This window comes from Colossoma macropomum, unplaced genomic scaffold, assembly GCF_904425465.1.
Source record: "Colossoma macropomum unplaced genomic scaffold, Colossoma_macropomum, whole genome shotgun sequence".
In the NCBI taxonomy this organism is placed as follows: domain Eukaryota; kingdom Metazoa; phylum Chordata; class Actinopteri; order Characiformes; family Serrasalmidae; genus Colossoma; species Colossoma macropomum.
The window spans coordinates 29,258,137-29,269,653 of NW_023494803.1; the positions used below are offsets into that span (position 1 = coordinate 29,258,137).

Below are 11,517 nucleotides of genomic sequence, written 5' to 3' on the forward strand. Positions count from 1 at the left end.
AATGCCGTACCCAACCAACCAGTTAGCAGCTTCGAAAAAATCTCACAGCTACAACAATCAATAAATAACACAGCATGGCATGTCTGGGTGAAGTATCAAGGTGAAAATGTTGTCTATTGCTGCTGTACTCAAAGTAAGTGGCTTTCAACTCCCTTCAGCAGTTTTCACTTCAACAGACTGTACGTTGTGCACCTTCAACATCATTCTAACAGCAAAAAAAGTCTAGGATGGTAGCACATTAGCATTCATGTACATAATTACATAATCCAGAGGTTCAAGTCAAGAATATTTTAAATATTTTCAACATCCTGAGATAACATTTTTGTCTGTGAAATGAAACACTGTAAAGGGCCTATGGAATGTAGTATACACAGTAAATCCTATGTCCTCGGTTCTTTGATATGTGTATGATATGTATAGTATTAATCAGATTTATGTCCAATTGTATCTGGATTAAAATGTGAATCATTGTTAAAACATTTCCTTTAAACTGATTTCAATAAAAGTGAATAATTTGTAATAACACTTAACTATCTACTGTATACACATAATATTATACATATAATATTACAATATACAGTTTTAAATACAAGGATTTTTTTACGATTTACGATATGTTCTGAGATAATCGTCTCAGTAGGCGACATCTCAATTACTGAAGAAATATCATCCAGTAATTAAAAATAAAGTGCTTAAAGTGAAGAATTAATGTCAAATTAGAGATCAAAACTCTAGATCGTCCACTTTAACATCACTGTCTTTTGGCCTCCTTTGTTTATTGGCCCTTGCTGGAGATCTGTTCCTCCTCTTAGGTGAAACTTGCCATTCGATCACCTCGTTCCCTACTTCCTCTTTGTTGCCAGTCCTACTAGACACATTTCTTCTCTCTGTGAAAGGAGACTGTTTGGTAATCACAACTATGCTGTCTTCTTGGCTCTCCGAGCTTTCCATAAAACTACAAATATCCTTTAGTTTCGCTCGTACTTTCTGATCTGTGGCATTTTCCATTGATCCTGGCTGGGATTCTACTGATGTTTTTGTTATTTGTTTAATTAGTCTGTGGCCAGAATCCTCACCACAGGCTTGGCCTGATGCGTCTGCCTCAGTGCCATCAGAATTGAACTGCTCAGTAAGACCCTCAGTAGAACTCTCATTTTTGTTTTCAGCCCCCTTTTCGCTGTCTTCGTTCTCTGCTTCATCAGTACTTTTGGCTTCTGTGTCATTCTGATGCTTTTCATCAGACCCGCAGTCTTCCCCTTCTGCCTGCACATCCACCTCCTCAGAGGCTGTCAGTGAAGGTACCTGCTGCTCTTCTTGTTCGGTCTTAGCCTGGTCAGGGTTTGTCTCAGCCTGATCCTCATCTGCCTCGTCCTTAGCCTCAGCTTCTGCCTGAGAAGATGCACCATAGTTCCCTTCCCCATCATCCTCATCAGGTCCCCCACCCTCATCCATATTTGTGGTATCACCTTCATCTTTTGCGTCACCTTCAGTGGTTTCAGCCGTTTTATTCTCAGCTTCTTCTACATTCTCAAGTTCTCCTGATTCATGGGGTGATTCTGTTTCCTCTCCCGTTTCATCCTCTGTCACTTCACCCTCCTCTGCTGTTTCTATTTTCTCTTCAATATCCTCTACTTCTTCTTCTTCGGCTGTCTTTGCTTCTTCTCCTGTTTCTCCTTCTATAGCTGTTTTCCCTTCATCCCCATGCTCACTATTTCCCATTTCTTCCATTTCTGCAGCTTCCTTCTCAGGTTGGTCCTCTTCCTTTGCTGCCTCTCTATTGTCTGCATCTTCTGCATCTCCATCAACAGATACAGAAGCCTCTTTGTTCTCTTCTTCCTCCCCCTTGTCATCTGTTTCCTTTTCTTCCTGGACATTCTGCTCTTCAACTCTTTCTATTTCAGTTTCTCCCTCCTCTGCTCTGTCTTCCCCCTTCTCAATCTTACCATCTTCTGCTGAATTTTCCTCTTCTGCTTTATTTCCATCATCATATAATCCCTCCTCCACTCCCAGTCCTCCATCATTAACTAACCCCGCGTCTACATCCTGATTCTTAGAGGCCAGAGTTGCATCCTCTTCTGAGTTTTCATCTTTTGAGTTTTGAGTTGCATCAGCAGTACCTTCTACCTCCACTATATCCTCATCTGTCTGACCCTTTACATCATGATGTACTTCTGACTCCTCATGAACCACATCCAAATTGTTTTGAACATTGCTGCAGTTGGTAGCTTCTTTGAGATTTTTTTGTCCTTCTTGCGGTGACTCAGTTGCCATAGTAGCAGGAGGATCCTTCTTTCTTTGCAAGATTTTCTTAAGATCAAAGTCCTTCAGGACTGGAGCCAAGCTCAGAGCTTCAGCACGCTGAACAGCTCTAGATGCCATCTTCTTTTTCAAGCATGTATCACATGGACAGTACTCATCCTCACTGCGCTGGTCACTGAACTCAGTACCTGAGGCAGTGTTCATGTCTTCACTTTGTGATAAGGAGGGATTGATCGATTTGTCCCGCATAACTTTCAGCCGTCTTCGCCGCTGTTCAGTTTGAACTGTGGAATCCCTAGACAGAGCACTTATAGGTGGTCTCGGTGGTCTACCAGCTCGACTTTGGATTTTCTGGAGTTCACGATTTATACTGGATTGTATCCTTTTTTGAACCTCTTCTTTCAGTTCACTGATCATTTTATCAAGCATCTCACTGTCATCTAAATCCCACTTCACTTTGAACTCTGCCACTGCATTTGCATAGTGAGACATAAACTGCTTTTCTAGTTTTTTCAGCAAACTTAGCACCCAAACGGGGTCTGGGTCTTGTGAAACTCTCCTAGTTAATATACCTCTCTGAGCAGATGTGGACATTCCTGAGTTAGCATTCTCTGGTGAATCTGTTTCTTTATCAGCAGGTGCTTTCAAACCATTACTGTCATTCTCAGAGCTCTTGTTAGAAAATTCTGCTTCAGTAGTTTCCTTTTGATTTTCATTGCTTTGAGTGACCTCCTCTCTGGCATGAGAGTCTTCATCTATTGGCAGTTCCTCCTCTGGTTTTTCATCTTCTGGACTGCATCGCACTCTCTCAGCAATGTCAGGAGTTAGAGGATCTGAAGAAACATGTGATGTATCTGTACTTTCTGGTGTAGCAGATGAAGGGTCACATTCGCCTTCCTTAACAGTGTCTACTTGAACCTGTAAAGCCTCCTGTTCAATAACAGGTGCTGTTCTACCTGCTGTTTCTGGCTTTTCAACTCCTCCATTGATGCTGCCTATCGAGCCACTACTGACATCTACACCTGATGAAGACCTTGGGTTAAATTCATCTTCAGCAGAGCACTGATCTTTTATGTTATGCTTGTCCTGCTCACTTTCAGAGGGCTCACTGATCCATAGTGACTGAAGGATACTTATTATTTCGTTATATTTGTCCTCTTTGCCGTTTTTTGGATCTGAGTCAATCAGCTGCAGATTAGCAAGGCAGTCTAGTAGTCCTTTGGCTGATGTGCTTAATCTTCTGCCATATACAGGTGAAACTTCAGGCAAACTATTGCATCTGTCCAGTTTTGGCCTTAACAGAACCTTCATGACCTGCACTGAGGAGTGACAGCGTTTTGGTAAACACTCTTTCTTGGTAAATTTTGGTGGAGGACAAGGATCAGTGTTAGCTGCATTAGTTTCAGATGTCTCACTGCAAGCCCGTGTTTCATTACAGATGACACTGTTGTCCCCCTTAATAGGACCCCCGCCTTCAGCCCACTCAATTTCCTGAGAATCATTCATTTCCATTACATTTTCAGATATTTCTCCTATTTCCTTTTGTGAGCTTTCCTCGTCTTCTTCATTTACAGTAACTATCTGAGGGACTGCTTCATTGTGTTCCTCATTAAATTCATCTTCCATTTCATACATAGGGCCATCAATTGGTATATTTTTAAGCCAGTCATTTATAACCTCTGCAGGAGATGCATTAGGTAAACTAGATGGCATCAGTTCTATACCCTGATCCTTACTTTTGTTGTGTGATGAAGTGCTTAGTTTCCTTTGTTTAGATGTGCTCCTCTTTTCACATTTACTGCCAGTATTCATCAGCTCTTCAAGGTCACAGTTTTTCCCTGACGTATTTGATCCTCTGCTAACTGGTCTTGCATTGCCAACCTTCTCCCTTAATAGATCTGCTGCTGAGAGAGTGTGAGACAAAACACTGTCACTTGAGGAATCAAGATGTATTACTGGCATCACATTTTTGTTTGGCATTTCATCTGAAGGATCTCTACAGTTTTGAGGTATATCAGACATGACTGAAGTGCTCAATGTCTGCTTCTCTTTGTCATCAAGGCTGTTATCTGACTTGGAGTTTTTAAGAGACTTAACACTACTGGCTTCACTGTTACAATCAGATATTATCTTGCTTCCTTTTATTTTAAGGTTTGAGGAGGAAGTTTTCTTAATTTTTTCAGGTCCCTGATCCTTAGACTTAGTAGTTTCATAGGGCACAGCTTTGCCAGAGGCTGTTTTGTTTTTACTACATTTTGAAGAACGTCCAGATGTTGCCGAAGCTTTGTCTATTTGACTCTCATCAATATTATTGTTTTCAGAAACTGCTTGAGGTTGTGAGGCCTTACAGTGTGTATTTCTGCATGATGACAATGCAGAGGGCACTCTACGATTGCCATCATCTAACTGGCTCCCTGCCTTGCTTTCTGCCTTTGATTTAGTTGATTTAACACTTTCGGGTTTTCCTACAGAAGCAGGTGAGATAGCTCGTTCAGGACTCTTGTGTAGCTCTTGTGAAATGGAAGACCTTTGTGAATTCTTTGAAACTGCAGAACTCATAGTTACAGCTGTTTTGACCCTCTCCTTGGTTTCACTGCTGTCAGCAGCATTACCTGACACAGCTAGTTCAGGTGTAGACCTTTCTAATGGACCTTCACCCTCCTGTAGGGTTTGTGACATGCTGCTCATGGATCTTTCATTGAGGTCATCAGATTTCTCTTCCTCACAAAGTCCGAGAGAGACAGAGGCTGTTGATGTTGGACTCAGTGGTTCATCTGACTGGCCATATGGAGAGGGAGTGGGAGATTTTGCCGATTTAGATTTTCCAGAGAGAATGCTTCCTACTCTCTGTACACATTCATCATTAACTGGAGGTTTCTTAGAGTTTGCCTCTCTTCCATTACTGTTTGAGGAGCAGTGACACGTTTTGGAACTTGTTGATTTTGAAGATGCTCTAGAATTCACAGATATTCCACTCGGTGCCCTTTCATTGCTCCCAGTAGGAACAGGTGATTTTGGCATGCCTAATACTGGAACTCTTTTGTTCTTCTTGGGTGATGGAGAACTCACTGTTAAGGTATTTTGTGCACAACCCTTTATGTCCTCTTTTGCTTGTCCTGTGGGCTTCAATGCTGATTTTGAAATTCTCTCAGAGCATGCATCTGACTTCACTGAAACTTTGGAGCTCTTAGAGATCGCACTTGATGGCCTCTCTGAATCTATACCTTCGTTAGCGTTCTCCGTAACCGGGCTCGTAGCTCTAGGTTGTGAGGTAGTTTCAGTGTCTTGAATGTTGTTGTCTGATTTGTGAGACCTACGAGATCCTGTGGAAGAGTGTGTTTTAGCTGATGTTGTACTAGGTACTCTCTCTACAGACTCCATGTCAGAAGCTTGAACAGCAGCATTCTCTGCTTCATTTAATTTGGTGCATTTTTCATTTTCCTGAACCAACCCCAAATTTCTTGAGGATGCGTTTGACTTCTTAGATGTTTTGGAGGTATTTGACATTGCACTAGCTGCTCTCTCCTGCGTGGATATCCCTGGATCTTCGTCAAGCTTTGTTTCTGGTGTAGTAGGTACTGGAGAAGCACCTTTCTCCACCGTCTCATCTTGGGACTTGGCAGACATCCCTGATGTTCCCAAAACACTGGATGGACGCTTGGAGGAGGAATTTGATGTCATTGACATGGCATTATCCACTCTCGGTTCCTGAATTATCTCTGGTTCTTGTCCATGACTAGCTGATTCAGTTGATATAGGACTGTCTCCTCTTTCTGACTCTTTGACCTGGGGTGTTTTTCTTAAATAATTGTTATTACATTCAGGTATTATCATTGTCTTTGAACAATGTGATCTGTTTGAAGACCTGGACTTAGATGATCTGTTAGATTTGTGTGACAGTGGACTGACTGCTCTATCATCTTGGCTAATTTCTTCAGCTTTTTGATCATCCTGTCCTAAAGTTGTTGATACTTCTGGTATGACACTGTTTGTGTTTGACTTTGCAGATGCATTTGATTTCACTGACATGGCACTTTTGGTTCTTTCTTCTACATCCTCCACTTTAGCAGGTTCAGAAACCATGGATTCCACAACAGAGGACCTCCCACATGCTGTCCGGTTTGATTTATTAGATTTTTTTGAAGTAGCAGAAGGATGGGATAAACCAGACAATACACTTTCAGAGCGACCTTGTATGTCCTCTGCCTCTACTAGATTATAGGGGACAGGTTCACCATTCTCAGTGACATTGGAAACGGGAGAAGCTCCTTGTGTACATTTGTTTGATCTTTCAGATCTGTGAGACTTAGATGATCGGCCTCGAAAGGACTTAACCTCAGCATCTTTGTCAGCATCCTGAGCTTTTATATCCTGAGTATTTTCCGATAGTCTTGATACAGGTGTGATTGATTTTTCACATCCACTGCAATAAGGGCATACAGTGGAATTCCTAGATTTTCCTGAGACACTAGCATTTGCTGACATGGCACTTCTAGATCCATCCTCACTCTCTGTTCCCTCCCCACATACCTGAGCACCTTGTATATCTAATACTGCTGCACTTGGGGAATTTGTTCTTGCTTTAGATTTATTAGACACAGTGCTACTCTTAGATGTAATCGGAATTCTTTCATCTAAACCACTCTGCATGTCGGATGCAATTGAGCCTGGTGTTGCTACTCCACATTGGCAGGGAGGCCTTGGGGAAACTGAAGAAGTGGCACTGTCAGGGGTTCGATACATACTCCTGTATTTCTTGTGCTTTGATGAATGAGCAGAGCAGCCGGAGACCTTGCTGGGTGGTCTGGGGGATAAATGGAAATTTGGTGAAGCTTCACCACCATAGCAGTGTACACATGTGAAGTGGTGTTCATGGTCAATATTGTCACTCTGAGACCATTCAGATGCTCTTGATGCACTTGGAGGAAGGTCATCATAATCATCATCCTGATCCTCTTTGAGAGACTCAAGCACTTTGGATGAATTGCTGACGGCAGAAATTGGACGATCCTCTGTTGCTTTTGGGACTTCAAAAGCACCCAGATCACTAAATGTGTTTTCAAATGCAGCATTTATCTTTTTGTCACCATTATGGTGACATACATTTACAATACTGGTCTCATGCGTGTCCTCATTGGGTCTCCTACTCTTTAATTTTGAGGCTGTACCTGATATCTCACTGCGGCTGCAACAGCGACTTATTGAACAATATTCAACCCTAGTGTCTCCTTCCTCAACAGTCTGTTGAAAACATGACGCCTTCTCTACTACATGCTCAGTGTACTCCTCGCTAGACCTGGAGATTGTGCGTACACTATCCACAGATGCCTTTTTGTGCATGATTGTGTGAGACGATGCACTAGAACTTGATGACTTCCTGCCTCCGTTGTCTCGACTGTCCTTGTGCATTGGGTTTTTCCAAATGTCATACTCTTGGCAGTGGTTGCAGCAATTCTGACAGTGTGATTCTTCAACAAGCTTTTGATGGAGCTTTGGAGCACAGGTCTCCTCAGCCTCACATGCAGAGTTGGACTCTGGGTCAGAGTTTTCAGATTTGCCTTGAAGATAATGAGCCTCTCCCTCCTTTACAGAACTACTTTCGTTTGAGGTTGTTGCCGACTTCTTGATTTCAGTGGACCACTGAAGAGTTTCATCATTAACTAGTCGGAAACGAACTTTCATCTCCACGGATAGGCTGCCATCTTTGTTAACGAGGACCCTTTTTTCAATATCATCATTCAGTATGACGTCCTTTGTGTAGGGGCAGGTGCTAATGCAACCAGACTGTCCTGGTGTCATGCATAATCCATTTGTGTATGATTTTTCTGAGGACAGGGAGAACCTTGTAGATCTGTTACTTGAATCTGATCTTGGATGGATGATGCTTTTCTTGGTCTCCAAACCAAAGTTCACTGTAAATACAAAATGATAAATAATAATGAGAAGAATGTTTATGATTTAAACATGCACAACATAGTCTTGGCCCAGGCATCTTTTAAACAGTTCCTTCTGAAAAGTGCCAGAAAAGGGTTGTAATAGAAGAAACGTTTTTGTTTCCCTAAAGAATGTTAAGAGCCATTTTGGTAAATTAAATGTGAGAGAACCTTCTTTAAAATTAAAATAAACTTTACAAAACATTTGGTTCTACACCAATTAAAGACTTTTTTGGAACTTTTAGGGCCTGTTTACACCTTCCATCAATATGCATTTTCGGTGATTGGATCACATTCAGATTTCACTTGACAGCATGAAAAGCCAACTGTAAACACCCCTTGGATCAAATCACTCAAACCATATTTGGAGGTGGTCAGAGACGGATTTTGACTACATACGAGTGTGGAATGTGTTTTCTTTATTGGTATACAATTGCATAAATAGAAATGCATCTGCCAAGTGCTGGCTAGCAGGTGAGAGAATAAACAAGGAAATGAAAGATGGAGGATATGCAAGACTAGAGTTATCCTCACACCAAGTGGCTTCTTGCGCCTTTGGCCAATAAAAGTGTCCAAGCAAATGTTGTCGACTTGTATCATAATTGGGGTAAAAATACTGAAACAGCACATGTGTTGATGTCCTTTTTAAGCAGTGATAGTACAGTCAGATCTGCGAATGAAATCTGTCTAAAGTATCTTCAGGCTCTAATTGAATGTATCTACATATTTGTTTACCCTAGTATGCATTAAGATATCAAAAAAAAAAACAAAAAAAAATATTGACTAAAAATATTATTTCATGAAAATCACTATAGGTTATTCCTTAGAATACATTTGGAATCACTACTAAAACTTCATCTTTTACACAAGATTTGATTTGTCTTAATATTGTTAGAAACTTGAGGGGATTAGAATGATTCCTCAAAATTGAGCTTCTCTGCATTCTATTCAGGATATAATAGATGTTATCAGCACATACCATTCTTCTTGCTCTCATGGCCCTCACTGCAAACACTGGAGTGGGACCTTGTGCCCATCCCAGGCAACTTCTCTTCCGAGTGTTTTCTCAGGTTCTCCAGCAGTAGGGGCTTGAAGGATTCCCGGCCCACACATACAAGCACACTGGGGCACTGCATCAGACTCTGAATACTGTCAATCTGTGGGGATCAGTTTATACAGTTAGAACCTAGGCTTTACAGTAATTTACACACATATATATATATATGTATGTATGCAGGTGCTACCCACCTATGATATTCCACAGGGGTCAGTACTTGGACCACTTTTATTTAATATATATTTAGATTTTTAGATAAAAATAAAATAATCCTCCTTTGCAGTAAAATAAAGCTCTGCTGATTGTTTTGACACAGTTTTAACAATAAATGCTCTTAAACGCTGGAGTAAATGTAGAACTGCTAATTTACCAACCTTTAACCCTTTGGTTGGCATGCTGATTGCTGGTCATCATAGCAACGAGAGAAAGATTTAAGACAAACATTGATCATTTAGAGACAAATGGACTTATTTGCATTAATAAGCACTCCAGCTGGTTTCCTGATATATTTAATCTGCAACGAGAAACTCTCAAACACTAAGAAGTCGCGAGACTGAAATCAGCTTCTCGTTCGCCAGCCTCTTGTTCGAATTTCCCCATTCCTTAAATGGTGCAGAAGTTACATTCTGGCACCTCAGGCACCATTTTAAGTGGAATGGGAATATTCAAATGAGAAGCTCATTCAGCCTTGTAAAAAGTTGAACACTGAGAAATATTTTACCAGAAAATATTCTACTTTTGCGGAAATGTATCCTGCCAGAGATGCGAGAAAAGCAGCTATAGCTGAGCTAAAGCTAAAAGCAGAGCAAACTAAGTCTGCGTTTTTGTTTGTTACATTTTTTGCTTATTCTAGTACATTAGCACATACTGAGACATATTTACAGCCAAGGTGGCAAGATGGACATAAAATATTGTGGCTGCCAAGGTGTTTTTTTTGTTGAAAGGACAAAATAGCTCCTCTTAACATTTAGGATGCCAAGCCCTGCCATAGAAGAACCTCTTTTGGTTCCCTAAAAATCCTGTCAGTGGATGACATGGAGAACCATTTTTGTAAATGAGATGCATGAGAACATTTAATAAAAAATAAGTTTACAAAAACCTCCAGATATTGTAAAGGCTCTAGTAAGAACATGTGAATCTAATAATAGAAGCTTTAAAGTATATAAAAAACATTCAAAAGATTCTTCAAACTCACAAATTTCTTTTTCAAACATGGTTCTTTAAGGTACCAAAAATGGTTCTTCTATGGCATTGCTCAAAGAGCCCTTTGTGGCACCTTTCTTAGTGTTTACATGATTTACTGAATAATAAAACATTCCAAAACATTTCAGTCTTTTGTTAGATCTTACATAAGATCCCAAAATTTCATATACTATTACACCAAATCTTTAAAAACAATGATATTGTAGCTAACCTTCCGTCCGTCCAGGGTGTATAGTTTCCTGACATGGCATTGCATGAGCTCTGAAATCTCGTCCATGAACACGCGGAGGCTACGAGCTGTCCTTCTACTTAAGATGATGGACCTTCTTACTGCAGGGTCACTGTTCTTCACTAGCACAATCCTCTTTGGATGCCGATGGTAGTGCTGGCCAGAATGACCTGTGGGGGGTTCCTCAGGTCGGGAGGGCTTTTTCCGGGAATTATGTGGGTGGCTGTGGTGCCAGACAGCAGGTCTTTTCCCTGCAGCCTCCACATCGATTGGCCTAACATAGTGGCGATCAGAGCAAAGGTAGCATCCTCCATCCTCTAACTGCTCCAGGCGCTGAATGGAGTGAGTGCCTCTGGGTGTGGTGATGGTCCGCACACCAAACGGCAAAGGCACCTTCTGCGAGAGGTCATCCAACAAGGCATCAAAGCATTTGAAGCTTCTCTTATGAATTGCCATCCTGACACCGCTGAACTGGGTGTCTCCGCTCTTGAAGAAAGTGATTCTTTTAGCCGGAGTGGCAGAAGTCACACTGGAGAAGCGGGACACTGGACGTTGAGAGTCATTTCTAATCTTGGGGCTTGCATTGGAGGAACCTGCTCTCTGCATTCTTCCTAGTCAGTCTACACTGTAAAGGGAGATATTTTTGAGATTTTATTAACAGTCACTCCTTGATAACAGCAAAGCAGTTCAAAACCACTTAAATACCACAAAAGAACTGTATTAGGTGATTCTGTTAAAGTTTAATTTGCAAACATGTTTCACAAAATAACTAGTTGAGATAAACAATTACTTATGATCCACTGAAATATAAGAACAGTTTCACTTGACTTTTTTTG

General features: G+C 41.1%; 1 protein-coding gene across 1 annotated transcript; it reads right to left on the reverse strand.

The window, feature by feature from the left end:
- Positions 1–703: 703 nt before the first annotated feature.
- Positions 704–11,287, reverse strand: rp1l1a (rp1 like 1a). Its single transcript, XM_036592640.1, has 3 exons — positions 10,664–11,287; positions 9,172–9,349; positions 704–8,171 (listed from the first exon to the last, which is right to left on the reverse strand). The coding sequence occupies exons 1-3, from the start codon at positions 11,285–11,287 to the stop codon at positions 724–726; spliced, it is 8,250 nt and encodes a 2,749-aa protein (XP_036448533.1). The 3' UTR covers positions 704–723.
- Positions 11,288–11,517: the final 230 nt, after the last annotated feature.